The following is an 18,531-nucleotide window of genomic DNA, read 5'->3' as shown; positions in this document are numbered from 1 at the left end:
GAAACTTTGTTTTAATATATGCATTGAGAGCCCAGTATTTTCTTTTATATATAACCATAGTGGCAGCTGCAATGGTTAAGTGAGTGTGTCATGCTGTGTTTGTGCAGGACACCTGACCGGCCAAGCCAACTGCAGAGAGCTCCATACCAGCCCAGGTCAGTCTGTGCTGTCGTTTACTTTGGGTGCTCTAAATACTTGCAGCAATGAAAGTGCCAAATAAGTGCAGACCACTTATAACGTAACCGCATATAGTGCAGGACCGGTTATAATGCGGTCTTTTTTGACTGCTGTTTACCCTCCCATAGAACCGCATGTATATGCGTACCGCTTATTGTGCAGTCCCCCAAGATGAAATACCGTTTATAATGCGGTTGCGGGAAAATATTTCTGACAAACGCGGTAGTGAGTGCAGTTCGCAAAGGAGGTACGCCGCTGGGGAGGGAGCGACGAGGTCGCTACGAAGGGCGAGGGCACGCACAGTGAACGAACGAGGGGCGGAGGGAGGAAAAAGACCGCGGCAGCGCTGTGCGGGCTCGCCGAGTGGGGAAGGATGGTGGTTGCCTAGGCGACGAAGTAGCCTTTGCACCGGCGGCGGCAAGGCTCCGCGGCCGCTTGCCGGCAGTGCATTCCGCGTGGAACGTACCATCGCGTCCTCGTCAAGTGCGCGTTAAAGTAAGTTTCCTGTCTGGAAAAGCGTCGTCGTTATCACACTTGCTACAGATATCGCGTTTGCTACCTCATCCGCAAATTGAAAAGTTTCGCGGCTTCATGACGCGAGCTTTCGCCTTTTCTGCCAGTGTGCGGACTTAAAGGGACACTAAAGGCAAATATTAAGTCGACGTTGATTGTCGAAATAGCGGTCCAGAAACCTCGTAGCGCTGCTTTTGTGCCAAGGAAGTGCTTATTTTGAAATAAAATCACGTTTTTAGTGGTCCGCATCGCGTTAGCGCGCTTCAAATCTCCCGCCTGAAAATACGACTCTAATACGTCACTGCTGCCGTGCCCAACGTTGCCCGCTTTTACTGCGCGGCCGCCGACACTAGTAGCAGCCGAGCGGAAGTAGCGGACCCACAGTAGCAACAACGGCGCTGCGGCAAAGACTTGCTCGGATGGGCACATTCAAAGCCGTCACCAAGTTGCGGTTGGTCTCGTAATCCTCAGTACGAAAGTGCAGCGAGCACACACGCAGATGTTTTGTCTGTTTAGCACACTGGCGCAATGGCATGACACTAAGCCACTTCGAGCGTAAGGGTTCATTCCGCGGCACCCAGTGAAAAGACACACCGGTTTCCTTGCTGCAGCACTGGCGTTGTGCACCATTCGGGCATCCGGCAATATCACACGCATGCGGCATTTTGTCGAACTTTCTGTCAGAGCGACTTTCACGAGCGCGCAAAACACGCACGGTAGTACGCGATCCCGAAACTACCACTGAGACGGGCGAGGCACAGTTCGGCGAAAACGGAACCTTTGAACCACGCGCGCCGTTCCCCATGGCAACGCCACGGAGGTTTTGTTTTCCATGAATCAAGCGGAAACGAACAAACAGCATTTTATTACGTCTTTTGATGCTCGGAATGTTCTTTTTTTACTGCTGCTAGTTTGATTACTAGTGATTTATTGTAGGCCGACTTCCCTACGTCATCGGGATCACTTCGAAAATGTCCCACTCGTGGCGCTCATCATGTGATACATTTAGCTTAATTTCTCGGTAAGTAGGGCACTGCTGTTGATAATATTGCCGTTTTAGAAGTTGTCATACATTGGGCTTTCACTCTGACATAAATTGTTATTTGCCTTTAGTGTCCCTTTAAACGAGCTTGGCGGGCTTTTGTCGGCGTTGATCTGCCGGCCGCGAACACAAACTTCGTATCACACGCGCTGTTCTTGGGTTCATAGGCAGAGAGTTTTCATTTTACCGGAGGGGGCGGGGGCCCGACTTGCTCTTCCACATTTCTCTCACTCTCCATATATATATATATATATATATATATATATATATATATATATATATATATATATATATATATACATACAGGGTGTTTCAAGAAATGTGTCCAACCTTCTCAAAAAAATCAGGAAAATGCGATGTTTGACTACTGACTTCAGAATTGTTTTTTCTGTAGTGGAAGAGATTTTAAGATGGTTAAAGAAATTATTTAGGACTGTAATTAAAAAAGTTAAATTAATTAACTTTTTAATTAGTGGAGTTAGGTCGTTGTGTCAAATGGGAAAATTGAAGTTCTTTATGTCAGAAACATAACCTAACTTTGAGATTTCGAGAAAGTGGCATCTAGTAATAATTACAAAGTAATGAAATTCAACCAAATTCAATGGCGAAACCTAAACAGAAACATGAAAGAACGCAACTGCCACATTCTTCTGAGACGTCCAAAATGAGTGAATGACTTTTTCTGTAGCGCTAGGCATTTTAAGATGGTTAGAGACATGACTTGAGACAGTAATTAAGAAAGTTAAATTTATTAACTTTTTAATTAGTGCAGTTAGTTGACTGTTTCAAATTGGGGAATTGAAGTTCTTCGTGCCAGAAACCCATCCCAACATTGAGATTTCGAAAAAGCGGCATCTAGTAAAAATAACGAAGTAATGATATTCAACCGAATTCGATGGCTTTCGCTGTTGAAAGCCGTTGCATTTGGTTGAATTTCATTATGCCACAACAATTACTAGAGGACGCTTTTTCGAAATCTCAAAGCGCGGAAGGGTTCCTCGCATGAAGTACTTCAATTCTCCCATTTAACATAATCACCTAACTCCACTAATTAAAAAGTTAATTATTGTAACTTTCTTAATTACTGTCCTAAATGATGTCATTAACTACCTTAAGATTCCTGCCGCTACAGAAAAAGCAATTCTGAAAGCCCTGAGCAAATATCGCATTTTCCTGAGTTTTTGAGAAGGTTGGACACATTTCTTGAAACACCCTGTATATGAGTGAGAAGAAGGACTCATGTACGAAATGTAGTTTTATTAACGTTTCGGCTGGTGGGCCAGCCTTCGTCAGAATGTCGGCCACCAATGAGCAACTCCATTACTCGTCCAAATTCATAACCGCAGCTTCGCACAAGGTGTAGTGGTATCAAATGGTATTTGCTACCATCTCAGAATTACTTTCGGCCATCTTGAATTGAATTCACTGGCATATAATTAAAGCTTCCCGTGATAGCGTTAGCCCACTCTCTCCTGTGTGGCACATGTTTTGACAAAGTAATATATAAAGTAATATATATAAGTTTATATATATATATATATATATATATATATATATATATATATATATATATATATATATATATATATATATACAGAGAGAGAGAGAGAGTCCAACTTCCAAATTAAAGAATTTTAATGTAACTTTAGTCTCTTAGGTGCCCGCGATATCATAATGAAGATATGTAAGTGGAAGACCCTAGATTTATTTTTCAGTTTACACAGACATCGATCCACCTCGTAACTCTTGGCTCGAAGCGAGAAAGGTCGCGCAGGCGACCTTTTTCGCTGACTCGTTGACTGCGTCGCGTAAAATCAATTCATGAAATGCGTGGGGTTCGGCTTTACTTTGTCAAAACATGCGCCACACAGGAGAGAGTGGGCTAACGCTATCACGGGAAGCTTTAATTATATGCCAGTGAATTCAATTCAAGATGGCCGAAAGTAATTCTGAGATGGTAGCAAATACCATTTGATACCACTACACCTTGTGCGAAGCTGCGGTTATGAATTTGGACGAGTAATGGAGTTGCTCATTGGTGGCCGAACTTTTAGTAAAACCCTTTACTGATAAATCAAAACTGCGTACCATCTTTTCTCGGCACTTTTATAAGTAGGCATGTCGAAGGGTACCAATATGTAGGCAACCAAGAAATTACCCTTTTTTTTTTTTTGCGAGTAAGTTTGTGCGAAAGTGTTCACTGACTGACTGTGTCGGGATTGCTTTGTATCCTCAGTATCATTTTTGTGTTCTCAAAACCATTCACTAAGAGGTTCAAGACAATTAGAGCGCAGCTCTTAGGCATTCCTGTGTTGAGCGGCATCGCCGTTGGCGTCGGCAGCGTAACCGATAGCGCGAACGAGGACGAAAGAGAGCGAACGCGGAACCTGTCGATATCACGAGATACTGGCCTCTAACCTCGCTTTCTTCCTCTGTCGCTCGTGCGCATGCAGGGCTGGCACGTGCACTGCGGCTGGCTTCGCTTGTCGTAACGGGGCGGTGGGCGTTTCACTTGGTTCGCGACAGCTGCAATGCACAGAGTATATAGTGTACGTAGCACTCGAGCGCTGGAAGTTTCTGTGGCAATATGTAACGAATGTTACATTGCTACAACTGCGGATAGTCAAAACTTCAAACACAGCTGGCGTTGCCCGAACACGAGGCTGCGCTCAACGAATTAGGCAGTATCGTAATTGCCGGTGAATTTTTAATTTGTCATAGCTTAAGTCGTCGCTTCAGTTGTTCATCAGCACAACATATTCTGCACGTAAAAATCCGTTTGAGGGGCATTTTTTCATTGAATGTTTGACTTGTCACTGGCCCATGTGCCGAACTTTAAATGGCTGAAATGAAAAAGAAGCAGGCATAAACAGCCTCCTGTGAAATAGCTGCCAGACAGGACGACCCGGGGACCTAAGCCAAGCTCTTAAAAAATACCCTGGGCCGGCCCCAGGGGGGGCTCTGCCCCCCCATGAGGCAGTCCGGGGGGGGCCCAAGCCCCTCAGCCCCCCCGTACTCTCCGCCTATGCTTGGGTTAGTGCTTGAGTGCGATCTTTTCGACGTCCGATCTTCATGTTGTCTTGGACAAACTTCCCGCAACAACATGCTGAACCGCAGGCTAGGCCTAATCAGCGTTGGTTGCTTTTCGGTAGCGGCCGCAGGCGATAAAAGTTGCAGTTTGGTGCAGAATCAAGGAAACTTTTTGCGATGGCTGCACTTGAAGGGAAGGGAATCATATCGTTAACGAAAACGAGGGCATGGTTGGCACATGCAGCTCTCGAATGGTGGTTCCGGATCCGATTGCAATGTTTTGGACATCGCGTGCACGCCCGTGAAAACGAATGATCGGTTCCGCTCAGCACGTGAAATTTCGGTCGCGATTCAACATGGTTTCTGTGTAATGCGCATACCTCGAGGTGGCTTGAAACGTAGTCGGCGAATTTCCACGGTGGCACTTTGTTTTGTTTGCTTTTTTTTCCCCGTGTTCATTTCGTTGGCAATGCGGGTCATGGCGGTTAATTTTTGAACATTCGGAGATTTAAGTGGTTGTAAGCGCCCCAAATCACATATGTCGATTATCGGACACGCGAGGCTACATGCTCAACACGTTTTGCGCAAGTGCAGCCTTTGAAGAAGGTTGTTTTGGTTATAGTGCGGATATTCGCGACTCCGGCGACTTACGTTATAAGCGGTCTATACTGCTGACCTTCATGGTGCCACTGAGGGGCACATGAATGGATACTTCCACGTGTTCTCCACATTATATGAAGGTTCGGTTCCTACCGATGGCAGTTTGTTTTTTCATCCCCCTTTATTCCTTTCCACTTATCTCATAATTACTACACTACAGTTAAAAACTGCAGATAATACTATGCAATAGAATAGATGTTTTTAGATGCGAAGCAGCTTATGACGAGGCCTGTCCCCCTGGCGTAACCAGTGCGCCACTAGTACTCGGAGTACTCACTAGATGGCTCTGCAGTAGAGTGCTCGCTCCACTCCGGCGCGCATTCTAGTTCGAGTGGAAGTCGCTAGCGGCGCTCTCCTCTCCTCCGGCGTGCTCTCTTCTACAGCAGCAGCGCGGCACATCATCAAGCCAATCCGGAGCAGCGGGCTCGCGAAGCCGAAGCGAAACGGGCACCTCGACAAGCCGACCCGGCTTGTCCGTGCATTGACATCGCATTCTCAAACTTCAAGCTACAACCTTTGCAGCAAAGAAGACGGCGTTTAAGTGCTCGTTTTTGTTTGTTAGACACATTATTAATGAGAACTAACAGGCAATATTGCCAAGGAAAGTATAGGATATGTTATTTGTAATAATTGGAATATAAATGTGAAGAACGTAAAGTGGACGAAACGATAACGTGCTGCCAGCAGGGACCGAGCCGGCGGTCCCTGCCGGTGGCACGTTATCTTTTCGTCCACTTTACGTTCTTCACATTCATATTCCAATTATTACAAATAACATGTCCCATACTTTCCTTTGCAGCAAGAGCCATTAACTTTATACTTTACGGACCACAAGGCTGTTATACTCAAGTAGAAACGTTCCCCTGAGCTTAAAGTCATATATGACGAGTAACAACATCAGGGGAACCTCAAATGGGAGGACCATGAACAGTGATGAAGAAAATAAAAGATTTACAGAACTTTAAGTCTACTCATGGCTGCTTCGCATACTACTCAGGGTTCCCTTTTACGGGGAGATGGGGAGATTTTTTTCATGAGATATACAGATCATGAGGAGTGAGAGAAAAAGTTGCTTTTACACAGCTTGACAATGCTCTCACCCCCTGTATCTTGGACTTGGGTCAGCATTTGGCCACAAACCTACTATCACTATAATACATCAATACAATGTCTCAATAATTTCAGTGCCTCAATCAGTAGAATAGATACAAATCATATATACAAAACAGTTGAAATAGCAAAGGTGCACACTATGATCATCCCAAAAAGTAGTGCAAAGGATCAAAGAAAAACAATACAGTGAATATATGGTACATAATCTTGCATGAATCCTGGTATGGTAAACAAATAATGAAACTTCTCAGTTTACTTCAAAGCAAAAGACAAACGGTCACAGAAAGAGGACGAAAAAATAGAATACTGTATAGAATCCATGTTATAGATAATACTGCTTAGGTTGGTCGAGCGTAAAGCACTCTATATGTAAATTGTGTTCATAAAAGTGATTTAATATTCTACTAATGAGGAAACACAGCCTTTCTTCACCATAGTTCTGCTGAGACGCACCTAATCTTCGAAATATCTAGTGTTATAGCTAATGCTCCCTATGCCTTCTTAATTAAGAGCTCATTATCTTTTGCGCAATCGTTCATCCAACGTCCAGTTTGCTCTAAGTAGGAGTTCCCACGTCATAGCGGAATTTCGTAGATGACACCAGTCACTCATTGCATGGGCATGCGCCTTCTGCATGAGCATGCGCAGATAAGATTTCATACCTTCTTTCTTTTCCGCCATTGTGCACCTTTGCAGTTGTTAGTCGGCGTTTGTGGTGTCTTGACTTCTCTCTTGCATCTGTGTTTGCATGCCCTGAGCCTTTAATGTGAATACCTACCAACTAGCTCAGCTCTCTGTCATACTAATGTCGGCAGTATTCTTTTAGATCTTCAAAACTAATTGTCGAAGCATTCTAAGGCTGTAAAAAATTGGGGGACCCTTAACACTTTCGTGACCGTGGAAAAATTGGTTGTTTTTGGCTAGTCCAGGAAATATTTTTTTCTTGCCACAGAAAATAATTGATGCTAAATGTAGGGTATCAAATGATAGAAGAATTGGTCTTTCCAAAAGTATTAATTCCAAACAACAGATTTATTTCGAATATAATAAAAAAATTATCAAACAAAGAAAAATGCATCAAAAGGAAAAAAAACATTCATAAAAACATCAATGCTACTCTGCAAAGAGTAAACATTAAAAAAAAATCGAAATATGCGTTTTGAATGCAAAGCCCTCGTAGAATAATAGTGGAAATATAAGCTCTGTAAGTACAAAGATTATTTAAATAAATAAAGGAATATAGGCACTAGCGCCTATCATGCCACTGAAAGTGCAGTTTCTCGATGTGGTGCTGCGGCATGGACCATATGAACAACTGGTATTCGAGATAAGACACCTCATTCATACGTCATTCGAGAAAGGACACCAAGTGACATTTCAATGGTTGCCAAGTCACTGCGGCGTGCTTGGCAACGAACATGCCGATAATGCTGCTCGGTCAGCTTTGCAAAGCGACAAGGAAGAGGCTATACCCCTTTCAAGGTCTGATGCTGCTGCCATGCTTCAAAGGATCGCAAAGAATATTTCGCACTCAACACTGAATGCCTCAAGAAGCCAAAACTATCGGCAACACCACCTCAACGAGTTGTGGCGACTTCAACTACCATCTGGACTCCGCCAAAGAGAGGCCACTCTGCTATGCCGCTTGTGGCTAAGAGTGGCTTTCACGAAGTCATATTCGTTTCGAATAGGGATGGCCGACAACGCTCTTTGCGACGCCTGTGGCACCGAGGAGACCTTCAGCATATCTTCTGCTACTGTCCTCGCTACGATGCGCAGAGACGATCCCTCATATTCGCTCTCGCTCGTCTTCACAACAGACCGTTGACACTAGAAACAGTTCTACAATGTCATCCTGATAAGTCATCGAGAATTCAAGCAACCAAGGCATTGCTCAAATTCCTAAGGACAACAGGCTTACACGAGTGGCTGTAGACTTTTTAATGATGCCGCATACCGCACAAGACTGCCGCTCTGTGCTGTAAAGTTATGTGTGTGCGTGTGTGTTCCCCTCTCTTTCTCTCTTTCTTTACTCTTCTTTCAATCTCCCCCATCCCTTCCCCCTGTACGGGGTAGCATACCGGTTATGCCAAACTGGTTAACATCCCTGTCTTTCCTCTCTCCCGTTTTCCTTCCTTCGACGTGGTGAAACAAAGGCTGGCTGCACATGTCTCGGGGAAAAAAAAAACTTTTCTGTTCAGCTTTCCTAGCATAGTTTGCAGTTCTGGTATTTTTCAATATTCCTTTGTATTCGTTGAAATGAACAGTGTAGCCTGTTCTAAATCTGCAAAAATCCATAATTGTACCCTCATTTGACTTCTTTTTCCCTCATATACTGCCGAATACCATACCGACCTTCAGATTTCACCATTTTTTCATCCACTGAAAGGTTCCAACGGGGTTAAAAATAGCGTAGAAGAATCGTTCATGTGTTGCAATAGAGAAGACACGTGGTGAAGCTTCTCGTGGGATGAGACGGTCGTCTTCTTCAGATCAGAGACATTCAAGAAGCCTTGAACCTTTTCCGTGGCATCACTGACGGTGGACGAAGGTCTGGAAATATGTGTCGTCGACACCAACACCAATGCAAGCGCGGGACTTCAACGATTACCATGTACTTATGGAGTGCGACGAACTTGCTCATCTTCTCTTTAGTAACCTCCCTCCATGGATCCATCCTCTCACTGTATGTTAGCTTTTCGAAAGTATGCATCCACGCATACTTATCTGTGTGGTTGCATATCTCTCTGACGACTTCTGCGGTGAAAAACAACACGAAGACGCTGCTGCGCAGCACACCGGAGCGTTGGGTCAAAGTCCACTCTGCGCCGTCTTCGCGGAGAGAACTGCGCTCTTTCTGCAGCCGGCGCCAAATGCTCCCGCCCGAATGAAATTAACACCTTGCAGATAAGAGCTGTTATTTTTAGTACACACCGGATACATTTACATCGACACGTGGCAGCCATAAAACGACCCAAGGAGAAGACGAAACTTACCGGCGGATAGCTGCTGATGTTCCAGGGAGGTTTGACGCACTTTCGCCCTCTGTACTGAAGCCTGGCGAATCGAAGTCGTCTTCCGTGTGTGTGGTGCTACCATCATCCAGAGATTCCCGCTCAGATTAATCGGAATCCATCGAAATTCGCCGTTTCTGTGGAGCACCCGCGAGCGACGTCGACGCAAAGTCTGAAACAACGAGCACTCACCTACCCGACTGCGAACGAGCTTTAAAAATCTCCCCGCGGTGGAAAAAAGAAGCTTGCAAACAAAACTGATAAAATACATGCTATTTTACCCTTTGTATTGCGTTAGCTGCCTAGAACCGCTAAGAGAATGCCAAAAATTGAACTTGAAGTCATCGATAACATACTATCGATGGGAATAGGTGCGGTCACGAAAGTGTTAAGCTTCGCCTTTAAGAGTTGAACGCAATAACAAAATCCGGCCCCCAGTGCGCACTTCAACCACTAAGTGCATACTTATTAATGTGTGTTGTTACACACAGACACACACACGTGCGCGCTGTGTATCTATAGTAATGGTACAGGCACTGGTACAGGTTTTCGATCTAAAGCACTTCCCTCTGCTAGAGTCGAGACATATTTCTCACAATGCCGCACAGATGGCAGCACATTATCTAATGTTTGCTGTTTGCTTGATCAACGCCTCCTCTAGAAAGGAGCATGGCCTCCGAGATGGTGGGGACGCCGCGCGTCCGCTATCTCGGAGGCCATAAAAGAAGACGTTGGCTTGCTATGTTTTCCGCTAGGTGGACATAGTTGTCCATTTTTGGAGCTCTTTGAAAGTTCGTGTGTGTTTTTAGCAGCGATGGCTGCACTACCCCGGCTTTTGTCGAAGCATAGCGTCATGCAAAAAACGTAGTTTGATGGCCTTGCCAATGGGCCTACAAATCGCCGAATGTGCTCATTTTCGTCGTAACACTTGCCGAACAAAATGCGTTAAGGAGACTCCTTCCACTACATGGCATTTATGTACTGTTTTTTCCCGAAACAGTTGCAAGTAACATTGTGGCCTTGTGGTGGGACACCTGCTTGCCACGCAAACTGCCCGGGTTCGGTCCTCAATGGGACCGAAGATTTTTATTGTTTATTTTATTTGCATCTTTCTCGATTTTTCGCTCGCGGACGATTTTTCGCTCACAAGCGTCTGTTGCGACACCGTCACCGACATCGGAATTATTGCGACACAAGCTCTAATGCTATTGCGTTAAAAACGGTATAGCCATGTCATGCCTTCAGTCTTCCTTCACCAAGTCGTGTTAGCACAAAATGAGTGCCAGCTTTAACACACAAGTTATGCGTCTAAAATATGTAGGTTATCCTCGCGTTACAGTGGCCACTGTCACTGAATGTTTAAAGGAATACTGACACGAATTTTAAAAATTTTAGGCATATTGCTCTTAATACAAATACTGGTGTCGAGAAACCTGAAACGAGTATGGTGGTGCCTGGGAATGCATTGAATATATTTTTATTACCGCTACCTTAAAAAAACACTTTCGGTTTCAATATCGACAGGGCAGCTTCTCAGCGACGTGTCATAGCAGTGTGATGTCACGAGGAGACAGCAACTCGTGACGTATACTAGCGGAAATCTGTCATCTGCTCATGGTGCACATAAACAACGATGAGTGAATCGTCGTCCAGTGATCCTGACAGTGATTTCTGCGATTTAGCCTGCATGCATGATGCAGAGCACGCAAACTCAGGCGAACTGTGTTGACTCGTCGGGATAATGTTCATTGCAGCAACGCTGGCTTGCAGATGCTCCGCGACGAAAACTTTAAAATCAAAGCAAAATATTTTATACGTGTTCTCTGTCTCCAGTGTGTGGAGCGTTGACGCTGCATACTGAGGAAACAAAAAATGTCCCTTTTGCGATGTCTCAAAATCGTGTCAGTACTCCTTTAAAGAAGTTGGTTTTATTATATCCGAGCATGGTTGAAGGAAGTGATAGCAAAAAACGTGTCGTAGGTATTCCTTACATTCATTGTGTATTTCACAAACTGAAGAAAGTGGCAAGTAGATACGGTGTTCATGTTGTTTTGACAGCTGCTAATAAGCTACCTAAAGGCACGTGGTGCAGTCTTCTTTAACACGCGTGGCATTTACCGAGTCCACTTGCCTTGTGTGAGTGAGACGCCATTCTTTGCATTTATTTGAAGTTTAGTTTCGCCTTTGTTGATTTTGTTGCAGCGGCAAAAGATATTCTCGTTTTCACAAATCAAAGCAACTGTTTAGAAAGCGCAGTATAATTGCAAATCGACACGCTTTGGCTGCTAACAGAAACAAGACCGGGAGCAGTCGTGCAAGCACTTCAGCAAGCAGCAAAACTTCTTTGCAGACTAGTGGGTTCATACTTGTAAACTTGACTTGCTGCGCAACCAGCAGGAAAGAAGGAGGGCGCTCTTTCCTGTCTCCCTCCTTCTTTCCTGCTGGTTGCGCAGCAAGTCGAGTTTTCAGCAAGTAATCTTTGACCTCATTCCGCGTTACCGCGAGGACAAAATCTTACCTGTAGTGACAATGGCTACGCTTTGATTAATGTGGAGCTTCTACTAACCACGATTACAAGTAACTGTGTCTGCACAGAATGCGGAGGAACCATGGCACTCAAAGAGAACACAATGGATCGTGTTCCTTGGAGCAGAAACCCTCAGAACTGCCACCTTTAAAATCGTTCAAACTTTCAAAAAGGCCTGCATGGCCCGAGGAAACGTTCTCAAGGCCGTTTGACATATCACAGAGGCGCAACACTGGTATATGGTTGCATGAGATTGACTGCCATCGACAGTATTTGGCCAGTTGCGAGACAGAAAAGATGACAAAACAAGCCAGGCAACCAAGAAAACAAGAAAAGAAGCTAGAAGCTGATTCGTCTGATGACTATATGGCTGGTTGCTATTAATTAAATTGTTCAGTAAATCTTCTTTTTGAACAAAACATGAAATAAACTTGTTTTTCCTCTTTAACTCTCAGTATCCTGAAATCAATTTTGTTGTTACATTAGCCACATTATCAAAAGGATTTGAAAAAACAGAAAGTTGATTTTTTGCCAGAATAAACCAAACATCGATACGAAGCTACTAAACTAGAATGGTGTACGCATGCGGCATAGTTCTAATTTTTTTGCCAGTTTTACTTAAAAAATAAGGACAAAAAGTACTTGCTTTGCTAAAAAAATTTCAGAAATGTCAGTACTTCTAATGCAATTGTAATTCAAGTTTTATTGAAAGAAGAGATGCTGACAAATAAAATTTAGCAAACCCGAACGCTGTACGTATAGTAGTTTTAGAGAAAATGTATCTTAAGAAGCCTTAAAGGGCCAGTAAACAACCCCAAGGTCCAAAAATTGTAATGAAGAGAAATATGCGCACTTTTGCTATGTGAACATGCTGCCACAAGAATTTTGCGAGTATGTGCTATAATAAGGAAGTTACAGGGGTTAGAACATCCGTTTCAGCTGGTTTCAAAATCTCGCGCGGCCTCGCCACCCTTCTCCTCCACAGGGAGGAGGAGGCGTAGCCCGTCATCATGACTCCGCCCACTTCGGCAACGTGACACAATGTCAGCAATTGACGTCATTGGCGAGCTCGATCAGTCGCATTGCACTTCCGCTTGCTGCGGCTCCTGGTTGTTTATTGTTTACTAAACATTATTCCAGCCCCAGTGGAAGCACTACTAAACGTTATATTGAGTTCTCACTTCGCAATGACATACCAACTAGCCCCAGTGGAAGCACTACTGAACGTTATTTCGAGTTCTCACTTCGCAATGCTATGCCAACTAGCTCCAGTAGAAGCACTACTAAACATTATTTCGAGTTCTCACTTCGCAATGTCATACCAACTAGCCCCAGTGAAAGCACTACTAAACTTTATTTCAAGTTCTTCGCAATGTCATACCAACTAGCCCCAGTGGAAGCACTACTAAATGTTGTTTCGAGTTCTTCTCACTTCGCAGTGTCATACCAACTAGCCCCAGTGGCAGCACCACTAAACTTTATTTCGAGTTCTTCGCAATGTCATACCAACTAGCCCCAGTGGAAGCACTACTAAACGTTATTTCAAGTTCTTCTCACTTTGCAATGTCATACCAACTAGCCCCAGTGGAAGCACTACTAAATGTTATTTCGAGTTCATCTCACTTTGCAATGTCATACCAACTAGCCCCAGTGGAAGCACTACTAAACTTTATTTCAAGTTCTTCGCAATGTCATACCAACTAGCCCCAGTGGAAGCACTACTAAACGTTATTTCAAGTTCTTCTCACTTTGCAATGTCATACCAAGTAGCCCCAGTGGAAGCACTACTAAATGTCGTTTCGAGTTCTTCTCACTTCGCAGTGTCATACCAACTAGCCCCAGTGGCAGCACTACTAAACTTTATTTCGAGTTCTTCGCAATGTCATATCAACTAGCCCCAGTGGAAGCACTACTAAACGTTATTTCAAGTTCTTCTCACTTCGCAATGCCATACCAACTAGCCCCAGTGGAAGCACTACTAAACGTTATTACAATAAATTGTATTAAGGAAAGAAGGCGACTTTTAAGGGCTCGTTTTTCTTTGTTAGACACAACATTAATGAGAACTAACAGACAATAATGCCAAGGAAAGTATAGAGGGTGTTATTTGTAGTGATTAGGATATAAATGTGAAGAAAGTAAAGTGGACGAAGTGATAACTTGCCGCCAGCAGGGACCGAACCTGCGACCTTCAAATAACACGCCCGATGCTCTACCACTGAGCTAAGGCGGCGGTCATCTTCCCGTCCACTTTATGGGGTATATATGTGTGCATTTAAACCTAGAAGTGTTAGTCAGCGCCGATCGCAGCCATGGTGGCGAGTGTCGAACGCTCTTCTTCTGCCTGTTGGCGTCACGTAGCACGTGATCTTTTTACGAGCTGGTAGCTGACCAATAATCCCTCGCATACTACCTGAAGGCATCAAGTCTGCCAGAACGAGATCCTCGCTATGAATGAAGGAAAGAAGGCGACTTTTAAGGGCTCATTTTTCTTTGTTAGATGAACATTAATGAGAACTAACAGACAATAATGCCAAGGAAAGTATAGGGGGTGTTATTTGTAGTGATTAGGATATAAATGTGAAGAAAGTAAAGTGGACGAAAAGATAGAGGCTAGCAGCTAACTCTTTTCGATCCGATCTTGCGTAACTCAACAAAACACTGGTTTAAGGGAATATTGCCACTCCAGGGACCGAAGCTGTTTTCGTGCTGTCAGTTCTCTAAACGCGAAGTAAGCGTTGAGAGCACAGCAAGTTTACGAGCCGTCTCTTGAAGCCTCAAGATAGTGCGTGCGCCAGCAACTGCGCCCTTCGAGCAACGCAGCCTTCCCCTCTCTCCCCTGGTGTCCCTTCATGCTCCTTACAAAAGACAGGCGAGGCATGTTCTCTCTGTTTGATGTGCAATCGATGGCAGGTCTTGCACGCTGGTGGATGTTATTGCATGTGCCCTCCATGCAACGGAGATGGTCGGCTTGTTTCATCTCCGCCTCAGCCGCGTTCGTCGGCAGCATTCGCGAGCTGTTACTCACGGGTTGAACATACGATGCGTGGGTTCATGTTATCAATTTGGACTTCATGCGGAAAATGACGGCAATGGCAACGGCGGTGGCAAAAACGCGTCAAAAGTGTCCATATAATTGCTATCGCAATAAAAAAAATCCGACAGGTCTCACGTACTGTGCGAATCGATGAGCAGCCACCAAAAAGCTGCATATATCGCCCGGTTTTTCTTTGAGGCAAATGAAATAATTCATCTCATAACATCTAGTTCACTCTATATTGCATATTTGTCATGTATGCATGCATGTACAATCTGGTGTCTACCACACTAATGAAAGGTATATTCTAGCAGTATATACAATGCATGACATGTCATTTATGTTCGTCACGCACTCATCTCATGCCATGCCAGTTTTGGCATATATCCAGTTAGCAATACGGCCAGAAGCGCTCCAAGACAGTGTCATGTAAATCATACCATACATGACATGCATATTGTTACGATAGGGTGTGTTTATTTACGAATGAATGAATTAAGAATTTAAGAATGAATAGATGAAAGGAGCGAAGGGTTGCTACGCTGACCCCGAGTTGCTTCCAAGACAGACACACACTTCCTTATCCTCTTCCTTTGTCTCCTTCATCGCTTCAGCGTAGCACTCCTCCTTTTATGATTTATATGTTAGGACCTTTCATTTATGTTCGTCATACAGTCATGTCGCGCAATACCAACTTTGGTCTATATCAAGCTAGTGAACCGGCCGCGAGTGCACCATGAGCACGGCATGTAAGTCATGCCGTACATGACATGCATGCCATGATTTTTATGTTAGCACCTGTCAGTTATGCTCATCATATGGAAATGTGCCGTCATACTAATTTTAGTATATATCTATTTAATTAAACGGCCGCGAGCATGTAAATCATGCTGTACAGTACATGCATGTCATGATTTGCACTTTAAAACCTGTCACTTATGTTCGTCATACACTCCTGTCACATCATACCAATTTTGGTATATATTGAATTAACGAAACAGCCACAAGAGCATGAAGACCGCGGCATGTAAATCATGCCGTTCATGACGTGCATGTCATGATTTTCATGTTATGACCTGTCATTTACGTTCTTTATACAGCCATGTTATGTCATACCAATTTTGGCATACATATCCCATTAACGAAACGGCCAGGAGAGCACAAAGTTGTAGGTGGCTAGATAGATAGATAGAGAGATGCGCTCAAAGTCGCAGAAGTTCGCTAAGAAATGCTTCGCAATTAAAAAAAGGTGTCTCAGCTCCACTAACGTGAAACCTGTGGAGGGGCGAAGCATGCAGTGTGCGCCGGTGTTTCCCTCAGTAAGATCATTGCTAATGGGCAATGAGAGACAGAAGAAAGATTACACACAGAGACCCGCACTCCGCTTTTAGTAAACATGCACGCTGTGAATCTTTATTATTCAACTACGCACAAGAGAAATCTCCCGCCAGCACTACATTGCAGGTCAAGGTCCAGTGCCTATATATACGGGGTGGCCGGTGAACGGTAGTGCAGTGCTAGCAGACGCTGCCATCGTCAGCGTTATCTCTCGTGGGCGAGGGTGCGTTCTCGTTCCTTGCGAGCTGGTAGTTCAGCGTTTATTGTAGAAAGAGCATTTCCATAGTCAACGCGCGCCATTCGCTCTCTCGCCACACGGCGAACGCTGAGGTGGTGGTGCCCTCTCTTGCACTCAACCAGTGATTCCACTCTTGCGCCAACTGCGCCAAAGTGCGCCAAATTGTATTTACTGCGCCATCCTGATAATATCAACGAAAATTGCGCCAAACTGCGCCAAAGTCTCGGGTTTGGCGGCGTCTATCACCGGCAATCGCACCGCCTGCGCGTCAGAACATGTGCAGCTTGATCTTGGGGCTGCCAAAGTCGCAACCATGGACCAAGAATTATTCGGCTGAATAAATAGCGCTCGTGCATGCGTCCCGAGTAAGCCACGATGCCATGCACGGTGCCGACGCAGCTTCTGTTCTGCAAGTCGGCTCGACAGCAAAACGTGCTCTCCGCAGAGGCTCGTGACGTCTAGGCCTATCAGTAGCGAGAAAGTGCGACGGCAATTCATCGGCGGACGTCGTCTGTTCCCGAAACGCTGCTGATAGCTCGTTTCAAGTGTCGTACGGCACATAATGAAAACAGTGTTCAGTAATAACTACATGCGTGCCGCTAAAATGTCTGTCACTTCCGTTTCTGGACATTGCGGAATGAAATCTGGGATCGCTAGCAGTAGATATATGGAACAATATCGAATTTTCCTTGCTTCGCGTTTATGGAAGAGCACGCGAACGGTGGGAACGCGTTGACACTTTTCCTCAGATATACTTTAACCATGGATCTTCATCCAGAAGAGCTTTTTCGTAATTCCTTCCACCAGCACATCCGAGTTTGTAATCACTCTGCGCTAAATACCCCTTAAAAGGCCCTGCCCTTTTGAGCTCACTAGCTAGGGTTCCAATTCGAATTTTTCGCTTGCTTTTATAAAAATGTAATCTCATTAATAACAGCATATATCCTGGTCGGAGCAGCCGCAAATGCGCAGCTGTCAGTAGCGGACCCGTCGCTGACGGCCCACAGTGAAGCGGCTACGCAATGTTACACGTCCGCCCCTCGCTTTCGAGGGTCAACAGCTGACGGTTAAAAAAACTCAGTTTCGCTGAAGGGCGAAGCAATGAATGCGATACCAACAAATTGTATCATTAAACGAAGTAAAGCTAGCAGCTAACTCTTTTGGATCCGATCTCGCGTAACTGAACAAAACGCTGGTTTTAGGGAATATGGCCACTCCAGGAACCGAAGCGTTTTGGTGCTCTTAGTTCTCTAAACGCGAAGTAAGCGTTGAGAGCACAGCAAGTTCACGAGCCGTCTCCTGATGCCTCGAGATAGCGCGCGCGCAAGCGACTGCGCCCTTCGAACGATGCGGTCCTCTCCTCCGCTCCCCTGGCGTCCCTTCGTGCTCCTTACGAAAGACGGGCGGGGCGTTTCCTCTCCGTTTGATGAGCATTCGACGGCAGGCCCACACGCGGGAAGATGTTATCTCATGCGCTCTCCGTGCGACGGAGACAGACGGCCGGCTAGTTTAATCTCCGCTTCAGCCGCGTTCGTCGCCAGCGCTCGCGAGCTTTTACCCGCGGCTAGAATGAGCGCGGTGATGTTATTAATTTGGACTTTATACGGAAAATTATGGCAACGGCGACGGCAAAAATCCGCCGAGAGTGTCCATATAATTGCTATCACAATAAATTTTTTTTAATTGAGGAGCTGTGAAGTGGATGATAAGCGAAGTTGTTTCGCGCATGGCACAGAGGTGACATGGTGGAGGCCAGTTTGGTATGTAAGACCAGGTTGTTAACGGCCAGGCTGTTAACGTTCAATCCACAATATCAATGCGAAACCCTTAGATGCTTTATCA

General features: G+C 44.9%; 1 protein-coding gene across 1 annotated transcript in view; it reads left to right on the top strand.

Annotated features, from left to right (window-relative positions):
- LOC119394522 (tight junction protein ZO-1) overlaps positions 1 to 18,531 on the top strand; it is a 521,713-nt gene that overhangs the window by 496,842 nt on the left and 6,340 nt on the right. Inside the window, exon 22 of the mRNA XM_049416099.1 lies at positions 108 to 155. Coding sequence (XP_049272056.1) covers positions 108 to 155 — 48 coding nt within the window. The remainder of the gene's footprint in view (positions 1 to 107; positions 156 to 18,531) is intronic.

Source organism: Rhipicephalus sanguineus, chromosome 5 (assembly GCF_013339695.2).
Source record: "Rhipicephalus sanguineus isolate Rsan-2018 chromosome 5, BIME_Rsan_1.4, whole genome shotgun sequence".
In the NCBI taxonomy this organism is placed as follows: domain Eukaryota; kingdom Metazoa; phylum Arthropoda; class Arachnida; order Ixodida; family Ixodidae; genus Rhipicephalus; species Rhipicephalus sanguineus.
This window is presented reverse-complemented; position numbering and strand designations above follow the sequence as displayed.